This window comes from Tachysurus fulvidraco, chromosome 7 (genome assembly GCF_022655615.1).
Source record: "Tachysurus fulvidraco isolate hzauxx_2018 chromosome 7, HZAU_PFXX_2.0, whole genome shotgun sequence".
Taxonomy (NCBI): domain Eukaryota; kingdom Metazoa; phylum Chordata; class Actinopteri; order Siluriformes; family Bagridae; genus Tachysurus; species Tachysurus fulvidraco.
The window spans coordinates 5588605-5606302 of NC_062524.1; the positions used below are offsets into that span (position 1 = coordinate 5588605).

At 39.1% G+C, this 17698-nt stretch overlaps 1 protein-coding gene and 1 long non-coding RNA gene across 2 annotated transcripts; both read left to right on the forward strand.

Moving 5' to 3' along the window:
- The first annotated feature begins 3306 nt into the window (after positions 1–3306).
- On the forward strand, positions 3307–10356 carry LOC113647533. The gene is made up of 5 exons (XR_007143590.1): positions 3307–4092; positions 5263–5339; positions 6555–7878; positions 8362–8689; positions 10115–10356. It is a non-coding gene; the product is annotated as an uncharacterized LOC113647533 (long non-coding RNA).
- Positions 10357–13872: 3516 nt separating this feature from the next.
- LOC125145179 (keratin-associated protein 5-5-like) lies at positions 13873–16553 on the forward strand. The gene is made up of 3 exons (XM_047816101.1): positions 13873–13936; positions 15502–16161; positions 16543–16553. Exons 1-3 carry the CDS (start codon positions 13873–13875, stop codon positions 16551–16553), a joined length of 735 nt encoding a protein of 244 aa, XP_047672057.1.
- Positions 16554–17698: the final 1145 nt, after the last annotated feature.

The window sequence follows — 17698 nt, forward strand, 5'->3', positions numbered from 1 at the left end:
GCCAGCGGGGCAATCGCTGGGTAGGCACCCATTGGTGACACGAACAGGAACGACAGTGCGAGCACTGGTCACTTACCTCGGCAGGACGAGTCCGTGGAGACAGTCGGAGCAGCTGCTCGTCTGCTACGGCCCTAATAGGAAAGGTTTCCCGGCCTCTAAGCAGACGTTGAGCAGATGGGTAGTGGATGCGATTGTGTTGGCTCACGAGTCCTCTGGCCTCCCCGCACCGCTCGGTGTCCGAGCTCACTCCACCCGAAGTGTGGTGGCCTCTACGGCCTGGTCCGCTGGAGTAGCACTCCAAGACATCTGTGACGCTGCGGGTTGGTCCACCCCGCTGACCTTTGTCAGGTTCTATGACCTTGACCTCAGAGCCACCCCGGGCTCCTCTGTCCTACGTGTAGGTGCCGAGGCCCTCACTCTCTAAGCAGGATCTGGTCAGTGTGGCGTGGTTGGACACTCGTTCCCATAGCGTTTTGACGCAGCTCGAGTTCCCGAAAGGGAACGTCTCTAGGTTACGACCGTAACCATAGTTCCCTGAGGAATGAGACGCTGCGTCTCCGTGCCACACTCCCTGCATCCCTGCGGCGCTTACCTTCTCTCACAGGAGCTAGCGTCTTGTCCATCTCGCAGCCATTTGTAGCTTCCTGTTTACGCGACGTCACCCGCCGATGACGTCACATTCCAAAGCCTATTGGTCAGATTACACACGTGGTTCAGAGCGCGGTCACACAGAGGGCGTTCCCATAGCGTTTCGACGCAGCGTCTTGTTCCTCAGGGAACTATGGTTACGGTCGTAACCTAGAGACGTTATCCCTGAAATTGTTTTAATTCAAACTACTTAGGTACAATAAACATAAACCCCAAAATGTTTGTACATTTACTCCATGTTTTTAGTTTGTTGTACGATTTGCATGATACTTTTCATTCTATTGAATTGTTTAAATTGAATGTACTTAACTTAGCTTATTTTAGTCTGTTGTCAATGCAACGCAATACAAGAAAGATGTTGATTGGCTCTTTGAATTGACGTCAGACAAGGATGCAGCGCGCATTTTAATCAACGTTTGCTGGTGAGTAGGACTTTACATTTTGGTCTGAAACAGCGAATACATTTACATTTACATTTACAGCATTTGGCAGACGCCCTTATCCAGAGCGACGTACATAAGTGCTTAAATCTCTAACACTGAATACATTAATGCTGGTTCACTAGGTTACATACTTAAGATACCATGAGTTTAAAACATTTGTTCAAAGTTACAATGAAAAAGTGTCAAAGTGTTTTTTTTTTTAAATGCAAAGGATAAGGAAAGAAGTGCTAGTTGAAGTGCTTCCTGAATAAGTAGGTCTTCAACCGCCGCTTGAAAATAGCCAGTGACTCGGCTGTCCGGACCTCTATGGGAAGTTCATTCCACCACCTTGGTGCCAGTACAGAGAAGAGTCTTGTAGTATACTTGCCTCTTACCCTGAGAGATGGTGGAACCAGTCGAGCAGTGCTGGTAGATCGGAGGTTACGGGGTGCAGTGCGAGGAATGATGAGGGCTTTGAGGTAAGAGGGGGCTGGTCCATTTTTGGCTTTGTAGGCCAGCATCAGTGTTTTGAACCGGATGCGTGCAGCTACCGGAAGCCAGTGGAGGGATCGCAGCAGCGGGGTGGTATGCGAGAACTTTGGCAGGTTGAAAACAAGCCGGGCAGCTGCATTTTGGATCATTTGCAGAGGACGGATTGCGTTCATAGGTAGACCTGCCAGCAGTGCATTGCAGTAATCCAGTCTAGAAATGACAAGAGACTGAACAAGTACCTGGGCAGTCTGTGTGGACAAAAATGGCCGAATCCTTCTAATGTTGTAGAGAAGAAACCGACATGAGCGAGTCACATTTGCAACATGAGAGGAAAAGGACAGTTGATTGTCCATGGTTACCCCAAGGTTGCGAGCTGTGGCTGAAGGAGAGATCAGATTGTTGTGCAAGGATATAGCAAGATCGTGACCTGGGGATGAATCACCTGGGATGAACAGCAGTTCAGTTTTGCTAGGATTGAGCTTTAACTGATGAGCAGTCATCCATGATGAAATTTCTGCCAGACATGCTGAGATCCGGTCAGAAGCTGTGGCATCTGAGGGTGGGAAAGAGAAGATAAGTTGTGTATCATCAGCATAGCAGTGGTAAGAGAACCCATGTGATGAAATAACTTCACCAAGAGAGTGAGTATACAAGGAGAAAAGAAGAGGACCAAGTACTGAGCCCTGTGGGACGCCAGTGGAGAGTCTGCGTGGAGCAGATGTCACTCCCCTCCATGTTACTTGATATGAGCGTCCTTCCAGGTAGGAGGCAAACCATTCCCAAGCTGATCCGCAAATCCCAAGACTCTTGAGGGAGGATAAGAGAGTCTTGTGGTTGACCGTATCAAACGCTGCTGAAAGGTCAAGGAGGATAAGGACGGATGATAGTTTGGCTGATCTAGCAGTATGTAGCTTCTCAGAGACATCCAAAAGGGCTGTCTCTGTAGAGTGAGCTTTAAAGCCAGACTGTTTGGGATCTTGGAGGTTGTTCTGTGAGAGATAGACAGACAGTTGATTATAGACAATGCGTTCAAGAATTTTTGAAAGAAATGAGAGAAGTGATACCGGTCTGTAGTTAGTGATGTCTGATGGATCCAGAGCAGGTTTCTTTAGGATGGGAATAACCCTTGCTCTCTTGAAAGTAGTTGGTACCTGACCAGATGCTATGGATCTATTGACGATAGTGGAAATGAAGGGCAAGAGGTCTTGTGAGATGGTCTGGAGCATAGTGGTAGGGAGTGGATCCAGTGGGCAGGTGGTAGGATTGCAGAACTGGATGAGTTGTAAAATCTCTTCTGCTGCCACAGTTGAAAAATGTGACAACGAAGGTGTAGGGGAATCCATACTCTGAGATGTAAGTGCAGTCGGGGCTGAAGTGAAGGTCCGGCAGATTTCCTCAATCTTCTCCTGGTAGAAAGAAGCAAAGTCTTCTGCAGTCAGGGAGGATGAAAAAGGTGGAGCCGGGGGGTTGAGCAGAGAAGAGATGATGTTGTGGAATTTCCGAGGGTCATGTGAGGAAGCTTCAAGCTTTTCCTTGTAGAAGGAAGTCTTGGCAGAAGTCACATCTGAGGAGAACTTGACAAGAAGTGTTCTGTAAAAATCAAGATCTGCATCAAGTTGTGATTTCTTCCACTTTCTCTCTGATGATCTTAGCTCTCTTCGATTGTTGCGCAGCACATCTGAAAGCCAAGGAGCAGAAGAAGAAGTTTTCTTGGGTTTAGTGAACATAGGGCAGAGGGAGTCCATAGTTGAGGAAAGAGATGAGAGGAAAGTATCTGTGGCTGAGTCTAAGGGTAGTGAGGAAAAATAATACACCATACACCATAATACATAATACATCAGAATACATCATAATACATTGATAAATGAGATGTATAACATTTAGTCAGTAAAACTAAATGTATGTTTAGGCTGTGTTTACATGTTAACGTTCGCTATCATGTTGTATTGATCAGTCGCAACCGCCACTTTTATATAGTTTTATGTCACGACATGCTCTGTGGAATCGTCACATTTAAAATCTAATGCTTAACCTTTTTTTGATCAATAATTCTCATTAAACAAATGACCAAAAACGTCGTCTTTTGTGGAAAACTATCTTTTTTCGATGGTGTTTTTGCATCTTGGCGGTTTACTATATTAGAAATGTCCAACATGGTTTAAATACAGCGCAACTTTATCATTAACCTTTTAGACGTTTTTACATTTCTTTGTGAGTAAAGTATTAAACAAAATAGCTTAAATTGAAATTCGACTGCCCGTAAGAAAAACTAGCCCATGTAACGTTAGTTGTCTTAAAGAAATGCAACCTCGTGCTCATCAGCGTGGTGTTAGCTAGTACATTTCGGTTAATGCAAGTCTGTTGTATCATGACATGCTAAATAAATAAATAGATAGTACTTTATTTTGGATAGAAATTTTGTAGAAAACAGATCAAAAGATTTTTTTCTTGTCATCATGTAAAAAGCAATCTAATGTTTTTTTATTACTCTGCAGATTCAAAGCAAGGCTAATCAAGATGATCTGGAAATGTAAGTATTGCATATTTGCTTGTGACAAAAGGGGATACTTGTTAAAACATTACAGACTTAAACATGGGAGCTATGCAAGAAGCCAGCCTTTTCCATGCCTGTATCAAGAATGTTTATGTAGTTTTAAGTCTTTCAATAGCCTTAAAATACACTTATCCCGTTTTCATACAGCAAATGATAAACAATCGGAGGGAAAATTTGAAGCTAAGTTTCACTGTCAACTTTGTGATTTTCTTGAACCCTGTCAGATTACCGAATATTTTGCCCACCTTCGGCGTAGACATCTCAAAGACCACCAAAAAGTTCAATGTCCATTTCAAGGCTGTAGCTTTGGAAGTAGTGTATATTCCACGTTCAGTGCACACAAAAGTAAGCATCACCAAGATCAAAATGAGAGAATGTTTAAACCAGAGTTAATAGTAAGAATAGAGAGTAATGAGAACGAAACTGATGACAGTGTAATTGACACTCAGGATTGTGCTGTGCAGGAGATCCTTCCAGGTGAATTTGAGTCAGTTTTGAAAGAGGTTGTTGAGACTGTGGCAGAGAGTGACATATTGTCCAAATCATGTGGAAAAAATGGATGTCTTGCAACAAGTAAAAGGAGAGCATCATATGTAATGCGCAACTTTCCTCTGGTAATGCCTATAGAGTTTGTTGTTGAGAAAGGAAGAAAAACAGTAGCGTATGTTCCGCTCTTACAGATGCTACAAAAACTGTTAAACAAGAAAGACATTTTGGATAAAGCTATGTCAAAACAAGAACATAAAAGACATAAATATATGACATGTAGTGATGGCTCGAACTTTAGAGATTATGCACTTCTTAGTTGTGATGAATTCACAATCGCTCTGGGTCTGTACATTGATGATTTCGAAGTGGCTAATCCTTTAGGAACATCTAAAAGAAAACATAAGATGTGTGCACTTTATTGGGTTATTGCAAACTTGCATGGAAAATACAGATCCACACTAAACTCAATTCAGTTGGCTCTTCTGTGCAACACTGAAACAGTTAAAGAGTGTGGTTATGAAAGAGTTCTGTACCCACTTCTTTGTGATTTAGCAACTCTCGAACAGCATGGGGTCTACATTGAACATCTTGGTAGAAGTGTTAAAGGGACAGTACTCTTTGTGTCAGCAGATAACCTCGGTGCCCATTCTCTTGCAGGATTTTATGAAAGCTTCATTGTGGACAAGTTTTGCAGATTTTGCATGGCATCCAGAATTGACACACAACACCAAGAGGTAAGATCTGGCGCATTACAACTCAGACAGAGAGATGAACACAACAGGCATGTGCAAGAAACATTGCAGGATCCAAATTCAGGTCGAAACACAGGTGTGAGAAGATAATGCCCACTCACAGCGAATTTGGAGCATTTTCATGTCATTGGTGGTTATCCCCCTGACATATTACATGATATCTTTGAGGGAATAGTCCCAATGGAGTTGTCTCTTTGCCTCAAAGACCTGATGGCAAAGAAATACATCACCTTAGATGTGTTGAATGATGCTATCAGATCATTTCCTTATACATTTTCTGACAAAACCGATCAGCCTCAGCTGATTTCAAAGGCCTTCTCAACCAAGGGCACAATTGGGGAAATGGCCATGAGAATTGGTGTCTAATAAGGCTTCTTCCTCTGCTTATTGGCCATAACATTCCTGAGGGTGACAACACATGGGAAATACTCATGCTCCTCAAGGACATTGTTGCATTAGTTGTGGCACCTCAGTTTAATGAAGAGTCTTTATACATCCTTGACTACAAAGTAGCAGAGCATAGGGACCTTCTGCAGTCAACCTTCCCTGACTTTACACTACGACCAAAACACCACTACATTGAACACTACGCTGAACTGATTAGGGTACATGGTCCACTCACTGAAGTCTGGACAATGCGTTTTACATGGTGATACATGATGCCCAGAACTTCAAGAATGTTGCCATGACACTTGCACTGAAACACCAGAGGGCTCTTAGCCATCAGCTAGACTGCAGTTCTTTTTTCAAGTTGGACTTGGAAATGGCTAAGGTTACACCAGTGTTAGTTAACACCTTCCCAGAGAACATTCAAAGAGCACTTGGTCAAAAACTCCCTCAAGCTCAAGCACTTCTTGTTGCACCATCTGTCTGCATTAATGGGACTGATTATAAGACAGACATGATACTTTCAGCTGGATCATGTTCAGGGCTACCTGATTTTAAGCAAATTACTCACATTGTTGCAGTGAATACAGAGGTACTTTTTGTGTGCAAAGTGATGACATCATGGTATTTTGAGCACCTTCGTTCTTTTGAGCTTTGCTGCCCAGATAAGCCATCTTTTTGCATACTTCAGCTTAAAGACCTGAATGATATTCTTCCACTTTCAGCCTATAGTGTACATGGTAAACTGATGGTGACATTGATGCGTTTTACTCTTTGCTAAATGAACTCTCTTTTGTGCTTTCCTTCCAGATGGCTTCTAAAGAAACCATGACTTTGTGAGTTATTCTTACAGAAGCTGATATCAGAAAAGTAAAGCTGACATCAAAGCCAGGCTCAGTTGAAGAATTAGTTAGTTGTTTAAAAAACACTCTGAGACTGGACTACAATTTTACTTTACAGTTTCAAGATCCCGAGGTTGATAACGAACTTTGCAATCTGACCGTTTTGTCAGAGCTCCCTCAGAAGCCAACTGTGAAAATCATTCCGGTGATTGAACTTGTGCCACTCTCTTCAGGTGAAATGGAGACATCAAGTGATATGTTGAGTGATGCTACAAGTACTGCAGACACAGTATTGACCTCGGAATTACCCCAGGAAAAAAGAATGCCATGGCCTGATATCTTTTTGACTCCAAAATTCTCTGTCGATGTTGAATTTAGGCTAATTTAAGCCAATTTAATCTACTTGAAAGATGGAACGCACCTAAAAGTGACAAAGGAATTGAAACATGACATTCTTCAGAAACTTGCAGAGACCATATATTCCTGCAAAGCATACCCAACTACTGAGGATCTACGAGCTGTTGCAAAGGCTCTGGTCAATACTCACCCCTGCCTTCAAGAACCACAAATGAAAAACAGAAAAGAAAACAAATTTAGAAAAAGAAAAACAAAAACAAATTTATAAACACAAATGATCGCCTTCCAAGTGGGTGACACGGGGGAGAGTAAATTATCAGGACATTTTTATTTGAAAGTGGATTAATCCTTTAATATTATGAAGGGATGAGAATACTTTTTGTGCACAAAAATAACGACTTTATTTAACAAAATACTCTCTTCTGTGTCATTCTCTTCTAATGTTTACGTCCAGGTTTCCAGGTTCTACATCAATAATGAGTTGACATTCTTATGTACAACCTGGAAGCTCTGAACGTAAACAGTGTATGAGAATGACACAGAAGAGAGTATTTTATTGAATAGTCTTTTCATAACATTTAAGGTTAAACCACTGCAGGCACTTCAACTGTAAATTGCTGTTTATGGATGTCAGATACCTCTTAATTAGTGTGCTGAAGATGAACAAAGGTCTTACAGGTGTGGAACAAAATGAGGGTGAGTAATTAATGACAATTTTAATTTTGGGCCAAAGTAACACTTTAAGACTGTTAAGTAACTGTTAAACGTATGATTAATAGAAATTGCCTTCCTTTCATGTTGACAAATGATACAATGTTTTATCTGCAACCACCACACCTCAGACCTCTGATATCGCAGACATGCGATGTGTTACCATGAGAGGGCTTCCAGTACTTCTTGGTGATGACCAAACTGAGTTCTTCAAAGCATGCTTTGTAAGTATTATTATTGCGTTTTTACTGTCATAGGTTTATTATAATATTTTCATCTGGAATACTTTCCTTGCTGTGCATTTATGTTAGTAAGAACAATTAAAAAACACCAAAAACAATGTTATATTTTACATAAACGTTGAATGAAATGGGTGAGGAGGAAGTTTTAATTTTAAATCATTCAGGAGAAATTTAAATTCATGTCATGACACCTTTGAAACACTTAAATACAATCAAGGTTAATCTCATAACGTTTTATTTTAATCAGTAATTCGTCATATGCAAAGACTTACAAGACCTACAAAAGAAAACATACACACTTAATGTTTAAATATAACTGAACTCCTGGATGCATTTGTGTACATAATTTACAAAAAAATATGCTTGCATACAACTAAACAAAAAAAATGTCCAATAAAATTAATATCTAGAAAAAAACTGTATACTGCTAAAATGTATTTTAGTAATCTTCAATCTCTTGTCCAGGCTTCTGATGACGGAGACTCGTACCAACATGTGCCAGTTGGAATCCTCACCTTAGAAAATGAAGATGTGGCTCTGCAACCCCTGCCCCTCCGTCTCCACCCATCCTCGGTGGGAATCATCTTGGAGGGGAACGTTGTAATGGACAATTTAGACAACATACCCCAGGCCATGTGTCGACTTTTTGGTTCAACTTATGCACTGCACCTAGACTACCCAAAGTGCATGGGCAACACCTTTCTTTTCATTCAGCAAGTTTTGCTAGGTTTAGGCAAGAAGGAGTTGAAGGGCAAGATTCTGGCTGTTACAAATCAGCTAACCATGTAAACAGGTATGGTAAATTCATGTTTCTTCTGGTTCTCTTTCAGATAAAAAACCATTCCCTTTTGTTGAGCTATGCCTTAGGGTTGGCGAATGTTCATTTTCCTTATTAATACAGTATACAGTAACAACACTGTGCTTGTTAAATATTTGGTTTTAAAATACTGTTTTAAAGATTTAAAATTGGGTAATTGGTACTTAGGGTATTTCATTGTTTTTGTCAGTCTTTGAAAACTGATTTTGATAAGTGAATTCAAATAAATAGTAAGTTCAAATAAATGATTGTTATCCTTTGTCCTTATTTGTAATGCAGGTATATCTTTATTAAATCGTTTGCAGTAAATAGCTATATTTAAATTAAAGTTTTGGGTTCTGTCTACTCATCCAGACATTCATCCAGATTGTAGGTTTCACATATGGTTTCTGTGCATAACCAAAAGCCCTTACAGGTTGATTGAACTTAAAAAATTTATGGAAACTCGTTGCCCTAAAAAAGTTAATTTTGTCTTGTTGAAAAAACAACACATTTTAAGTTTAATGTACCTAAAATTTCAATTGCACTGCATTAAAAACTGTTAGTTCAATGAACTAAAGTTTTTCAATTAAATGCATTTGAAATCTTGAAATCTTAAGTTCAACGGCCTGCAATGTACTTGTTTTTTCTACTTAGTGTGCAACTGGAAACAGTTAATTTCCCCTTTGTTATTTTTCTGTTCCTAGTTTCAGGGTGTGAACGTATTGGTACAGAATGTTCAATGTTCATTTTTGTTCATATTCACAATATTTTTCTATTACACAAGCTAACTGCTAGCAAACTAACACACACTCACACATCATTATAGGATTTTAGTATTTTAATATTAGTTTGTATTTTATTTAACAGCAAACAAAAATCATGAAGATACATATTCTAATAAAATATGATGTTACAAAAAACATTGTTTGTTTGTTAAACATCTTAGCTACTCAGCTAGTGAGCACAGAGTCTGTAAAAAAAAAATTCATGTACTGCGTTGCTAATTTGCATACTGGTCCAAAGTTGTAGTGCTTATAAGGTAGTGTTTTAGAGATGCAGCAGTAAATCCTTCATCACACTCAGTGGAAAGTGAGCAGCCATGAGGAGCCTACAGAACCAAAAACTTTAGAACTTTCTACAAAATCACCACTTTAACAAAACAATGACTAAATAAACAAACAAAACATTGTTTATTTTATTTTATTTATTTATTTTTTAATGGCAAAATCGATCAGTTTTAAAGAGATGCCAAAAATCAAAAAGCCAAATAAAAAAAAGATTAATTAATTTGACTTTCTAATCATAAATTAATTTCTCTTCAAAATCAGTGAATATGTCAATATAATAGTGTCATAAATGCATTTCTAAAGGGACATTTCAAATTGGTAAATGATCAAACCCATGTGGTTTAATTTACAGCGAACTAGGAGAAAGAGTGACAGAACTCCTTGTGAAGATCCCCCAGTATCTTCAAAAGTTCATCTAGATCTGCTGAAACCCAGTTCAGAGGAACATGAGCAGCATCTCCATCCATCAGCTCTAGTGGATGACCAGATTTCAGGACTTCTGCTGCAAGCTTAGGGAGAGAAGTGAAGGTTTTTTCTTTATATTGTTCATTGGATTGTTGTACAGAAATAAAAGCCTCGTATATTTGATTCATATCCCTGAGGATGTGTTATAACAAAACAAAAGTTGCCATTGGTAAATGATCAATCAAGCATTAATCTCATGTCTTCTAATGTGTCTGTAGTCTATTAAGTACTAAAATAATTTATTAATCTGTGTGTGTGTGTGTGTTTGTGTGGTTGGGCATTGAGAGAGAGAGAGAGAGAGAGACAGGCATGTGACATAATACATTTATGTCCATATTTACACACTACCCCTGATTTATCAGGACAGAAGTTGTCCTGGTCTCTAACATCTTGACAAACAGTACAACACACATCACTCACTCTGCACTTAAAGGTGGGGTGTACAATGTTTGAAAAAGGCTTCAGAAAACTGAGTCAGGCCGACTAACAAAACAAACATGTAGCCAGTTAGCAGAAAGGGGCATGTCTTGTCAATATGCAGCGGAGAGAGTGTTCAGTGTGCATGTCTGACATTAGCAGAAAGTGATTAAAACATTGACATGGCGGATACCTGCCGTTACCTCTCCCTCGGGTTCTAGGTGTTGAACATCTTCCATGTGAAACGGAGCTAAACCTTTCATGGTTCAACACACAGAACTACAAAAACACATTTGTATTACCATAGTATTACTCATTGAGTTCATTTATTTATAACAATGTCCCCTCTGGGGGCTGATGTTAGATCCCATTCCAACTAAATTACTTAAAGAAGTGTTACATAAAGCTGTTGAGCCTCTTCTTAATATTATTAACTGCTCATTATCTTTAGGTCACGTTCCTAAATCCTTCAAGTTGGCGGTTTTTAAGCCCCTCATTAAGAAACCTAATTTAGATCCCAATGAACTATCAACCTACAGACACGTTTCAAACCTTCCATTTATGTCTAAAATATTAGAAAAGGTTGTGTTAATTCCTCTCCATTGCTTCTTTTTCTACCCATCCCGGAGCACCCAGAGCTTGTACCAGTTTCACTTGTTTTTCGTATCATGAAGATTTCGGACATTTATTGAGACGAGGCCAACCATGTGAGGATAATGAGCCATCTAGATACAGTATGTTCTGTACGAGCTCCAGGTAGACAACAACCTCCTCATCAATAAACAATTATTTGTATAAACAAATAATCATACCGGGGGGCACGGTGGCTTAGTGGGTAGCACGTTTGCCTCACACCTCCAGGGTCGGGGTTCGATTCCCGCCTCCGCCTTGTGTGTGCGGAGTTCGCATGTTCTCCCCGTGCCCCGGGGGTTTCCTCCGGGGGTTTCCTCGGGGGTTTCCTCCGGGTACTCCGGTTTCCTTCAACGGTCCAAAGACATGCATGGTAGGTTGATTGGCATCTCTGTAAAATTGTGTGAGTGAATGAATGAGTGTGTGTGTGTGTGCCCTGCGATGGGTTGGCACTCCGTCCATGGTGTATCCTGCCTTGATGCCCGATGACTCCTGAGATAGGCACAGGCTCCCCGTGACCCGAGGTAGTTCGGATAAAGCGGTAGAAAATGAGTGAGAGAGTGAGTGAATAATCACACACTCCAGTGTCATCCAAATCAAGATGAGTTTCCTTTTGAGTCTGGTTCCTCTCAAGGTTTCTTCCTCTTCCATCTCCATCTTCAGTCAGTTGTTCATTGGGGATAAATACAAACACATTTAAATAGAAGTCTAATATTAATCTTGATTTTATTTTGTATTAATCTTTGTACAATGTTAAAAGTGCTATACAAATAAATGTGAATTGAATAATTAAACAAATAAAAACCAAAGAATGTTTTTTTTAATCATCTGTGAAATGTAATTTAAAATCCTTACCATTCTTGTGAGGAAAAGTAAGGACACCCCCACAATTATTTGTATATAAATTTGTTAAAATGACCTACAGGTGTATCACATCAGGTGCAAATTATTAGAACATTGTTACAGAGCATTTTGAAGAAGTCTTGTCTTATTTAAGCCTTAGACATTTAGTTTGGTTTACTCTTCATTGTTGATGTGAGAGGTATCACCAGTGTTGTATAAAGTACTAGAAAGCAATACTTATGACTGTAAAAGTACAAGTATCGTACAGTGATGCCTCGAGATACGAGTGCTTAGACATACTAATTTTTTGAGATACGAGCTGTGATTCAACCAAATTTTTTGACGTGAGATACGAGCAAATTTTTGAGATACGAGCATCCGAGGTGCCGCCGCCGAAACAAAGATCCCCAACAACTATGTGTGCACTGTTTCCCCCGCCTCAGCTTCCCACGTCTCACTCGGTTAAAGAGTTTTGCAGAGTTTTCCACTGCACAAGCCGCCTTTCCACTGCAACAACAGCCGATAAAACGGAAGTCATTCATTTCCTATGGAGAGTCGCGTGAGGTGCCGACCATCTGGGGATCCGTAATTTTCGGATCCGTTTTGTGAAGAGAACAGCAGTGAAGAAAATTAAGCAAAATTAATGTAAAGAAAACAGAAATTGTAGCAATTAAGTTCAGTTAAGAGAATTTCAGTTAAGTTCACTAATTTTAGTGAAGTTTAGTTAAGTTCCATTTAAGTGTAAAGTAGAATTAAGAGTGTACAGAAAGTGAAAGAGTGAACAAAAGTGAAAGTGTAATTCCTCCTAACTCCTCCGCCTGTTTAAACCTCCCTCAACCTTCGTGCACATCTTCCGTAAAGTAAAACCTGTTTATTTTTTTAACATTCTCTTCTATTACTGTATGTTTTTATACAATATTTGTCATTTATATATACAGGTACTGTACATTTTTCATATTCAAAACACATAAACAAAACTACTGGAGTGGAATTTTGCGAGCTGTAATGGATTAATGGGATTTCAATTAATTTAAATGGGTAAAATTGCTTTGAGATACGAGCAATTTGAGATACGAGCAAGGTCACGGAATGAATTAAACACATATCTCGAGGTATTATTGTACTAGAAAAAGACTTTGGTGAAAGCTACCTTTTACAATATTACTCAAATAAAAGTCTTAAATTATCTGATATATACTGTACTTAAGTATTTGAAGTAAAAGTAAAAAGTAAAATTTCAGTGATTTTCGGTAGGCATAAGAGGCACTTCATCCGGTAGGAAGAATCTTTCATTCCAATGTACAGAAACATTTCTTGCAAATACGGCCACGGGTGTATAACGTTATCTTCTTCATCCTGTTCTCAGAGTTCACCACTATCGTCGGGGTGGTCGTCTACGATAACGGAAGGTCCTCCAGTAGGTGCTTCCATTTCGGTTTCAGTTGTGCTTCTCAGTTGACAACATTACACTGAAATAGAGCGTGCGGAGCTGCGTAATGCAATCTAGAAGCAGTGAATCGCCAAACCTCCCTTATTGCAGTCGCACACATTTCTTCAGATTTTATTTTGTAGTAACGAGTAACGAAGATGCTTAGTGGAAATATAGCGGAGTAAAAGTATAAATTTTATCTAGGAAATGTAGTGGAGTAAAAGTGAAAGTTGACATAAATTTAAATAGCAAAGTAATTTGATACGTGAAATTTCTGCTTAAGTACAGTATTTGTACTCCGTTACATTACAACACTGGGTATAACCATGGTAAGATCCAAAGAGCTCTCTGAATCGTTCAGAAAGAAGACTGTTGCTGTTTATGAGTCTGGTAAGGGTTTTAAAAAGATCTCAAAATAATTTGTAATCAGCCATTCCCCTGTCTGAGGCCATGTCCTACGTATAAAAACGCTCTGCGTCCACATTATCATTTTCAAAAGGTTTCCAAAAGTTGCTCATCCACACTGAAATGTATGAAAATGCTTACATCTCCCTACTGCGCATGAGTAAAGCTTCGACCTGCGTCATTTCTGCTAGGCGTTTATTTGCTTTTGACTGCATCACATGACTATAAATGCATCATAGTATTCAAAAACCTCCGTCTTCACAGTCCACACTAAGACGCGAAGACAGTGTTTTCAAATTTATCCGCTTTGGAGAGCGTCTTCCAACAGCTACGTTTTCATTGGCTTAAAACGCTGTCTCGGTGTGGACAAAAGGCCAAAACGTAGAGAAAAATATACGTTTTCAAATGAAAACGTATTAGTGTGGACATGGCCTGAATCTCATTTACAAAAACATTTAAAACTACTAACAGGGTCAGGTAAGGCCATACAAGCAAATTCACAACAAGAACAGACCTCAAGATGATTAAAAAAGTCTCCAAAAACCCTAAAATATCATCACGGGACCAACAGCAAGCTCTTGCTACATTTTATGTGAAAGTGCATGAAACTACAATCAGAAAGAGACCGTACAACTTTAATTATCATGTGAGTTGCGTAAGGAGGAAACCTTTGCTGAAGTTTGAGAATGGTGTGGTTATATAATAATGGAATAATTATATATATCGATATATATATATTTACATTTTAGACTCATCTGTCCAAAGCACATTATGGAATAATGTGCTTTGGACAGATGAGTCTAAAATGTAAATATTTGGAGACCATAACAGATTAGTTATGATCTAACTACCCACTTTTAGTGCAGTGTTCCTAATAAATTGCTTAAAGAGTGTATATTGAATGAATGCAAATACACTGTATATGGGATGAATAATAATGAATTGTTATTAATTACAAACATAATTATAACACCAGCCATAATTGCAATATTAATATATATTAATATTAATATATATACTAATATTAATATATATACTGGTGACTAGACTTTAATTATAGAGAAACACTCATCATCATCATCATTATCATCATGTGCAAAACAATAATGATTTTGCAAAAACACTTGTCTTTAACAATTTTATTACAGGTAAGTATGATTGTATGAACAGCTTTACAGGTAAATGGTAAATTAGAAATTGTTTGTAATATAGTTTTAGAGCATATAAAATCTATGTATGTAAAATCTGAATAATAAATGAGACTTGAATAAATGAGATGTACAAGGTTTCAAATAAGCAAATATATATGATATAAAATCAAGTTCACTTGTTAATTTTAATTAGCAAATGGCTAAATAAGTGCTTAATATTCATTAAGAAAGCTTAGGAAACACTTTTAATAGTGACAGTATGAACTCTCCATAGCTTCAGCTTATGTACTACTTTTTTCTTTTGAATCAACCAGATAGCCAACACAAGCAGTAACGCCACCAAATGTACACAGAACTTTACCAAGTATGCCATATCCCATTAAACTGCCAACTGCCCAGCCAACAACTGCCCCGACAATTGCACCAAAAACTATGAAAAAATATATACTGTACTCCTTTATAAATTTCCCAAAAAAATAAGCAACACAAGCAACAATAGCCACAATAGTAAAGACACTACCACCAGCAGCAGCAGCAGCAATACTAGCAACAGCAGCGGCACCAGCTACGCCTCCAGCTGCACCCCCTGCTGCACCTCCAGCTATGCCTCCAGCTACACCCCCAGCTGCACCTCCTGCTGCACCCCCAGCTGCACCTCCTGCTGCACCTCCGGCTGCACCTCCTGCTGCACCCCCTGCTGCACCTCCTGCTGCACCCCCTGCTGCACCCCCTGCTGCACCTCCAGTTGCACCTCCTGCTGCACCCCCTGCTGCACCCCCTGCTGCACCTCCTGCTGTACCCCCTGCTGCACCTCCTGCTGCACCTCCTGCTGCACCTCCGGCTGCACCTCCAGCTGCACCTCCTGCTGCACCCCCTGCTGCACCTCCTGCTGCAATTCCTGCTGCAATTCCTGCTGTACCTCCTGCTGCAACTCCTGCAGCACCTCCTGCTGCAATTCCTGTTGCAACTCCTGCTACAACTCCTGCTGCAACTCCTGCTGCAACAGCTCCAACACCACTGCCAGCACCACTACCAGCACCACCACAAGCACCACCACCAGTATCTTGTCTTGGTTTTTCTTTTTTTTGTTTTTGGTCTTCTTCCATTCTCTTCATCCTGTTTTCACCTCCATTCTTCTCCTCCTCCTGTCGAATTTTTTTTGATTCCTCAAACGTCTTATTGCTTCCTCCATTGTTCTCAATCATTCTGTCTATCTTCTGCAGCAGCTCACAGACCTGATCTCTGTTTCCTAGGTCTTTGTTTTTGAATACATAAAGTCCACCTCCACACTCCTGTACAAGCTCACATAAAAGATTGTTCTTTTTAATGAGTTCATCTACATCTGCTCCCTTTAACTGGTTCCCTTGGGGGGTGATTTGTGACAATTCGGACTTCTGCAAAAGTGACATCTCATGTGTGAGCTTCATCTTCTGTTTGTAGATAATCTCTAAAATACACAAAAAACTGCATTTAATGAGGTATTTTATTTTATTTATTTATTACAGAGACAATGCATATTAATAGACATTTCTGTCAATATGTCAGAGTGGCTACCAGATGGCTATTTTTCACCTGCAGACAGATGGTAATAGTCACCCTAAAAAAGATAAAAGTAGATAAAAGTACATACTGAAATAACAATAAAGCAAATACAATACATTTAGTAAATGTACTAAGTATTAAGCTATGATGTACATTAGAAACACAACACACCAGCAATCAAACACTCATCAGACAAATATATGAACACATACACACAAAATAAACAAAAAACCATCAGGGGGCAACAAGAGCAGGTCAAAAACTAAGCTAATGACAGCTCTAGTTAATAACAAACCACTTCTTTAACTGGATCTTACATGTACTATACGTGTTGAGGTTTCTGATGTTAATACGGGTAAGGTTCCACTCAGTAGCAGCAGAACAGAAAAAGCAGTTTGACCAAATACACTTTTCCTAAAGGGAATGATACAATCTCCCCTCACTGTACCTCTGGTTCTACTATGATCAGCTGTTCAGATGTTGACAAACTGATGGAGGGGAGGGGATGACAAACCATGAATAATTTTATAAACAAGATATAGATTTGAGAATTTTACCATGTTTTCCCTGCTTAGTAATCTATATTTTTGTAATATTGGACAATAATGCGAAATGTTTGATTTCTTATCCACAATTTTTACAGTTAGTTTGTAAAGTGATTGAAGTAATGACTCCTATATAATTAACAAATACTATAAAATACAATACAAGTACACACAAATACAAATAACTCATCCATGGATTGAGAACAGAGTTAGCAGAACCTGTACCTATCTACAAACTCTGTTCTCATTCCATGGATGAGTTATTTGTATTTGTGTGTACTTGTATTGTATCTTATAATCCAAATACTACAAAAATATTACAATATTACAAAAATATAGATTTCTCAGCAGGGAAAACATGGTAAAATTCTCAAATCTATGTCTTGGTTATAAAATTATTCATGGTTTATCATCCCCTCCCCTCCATCAGTTTGTCAACTTGCACATTCATAATACTCTAAAAAAAACAACAACATGCAAACACATGCAAATTGATGAACCCATTTTCA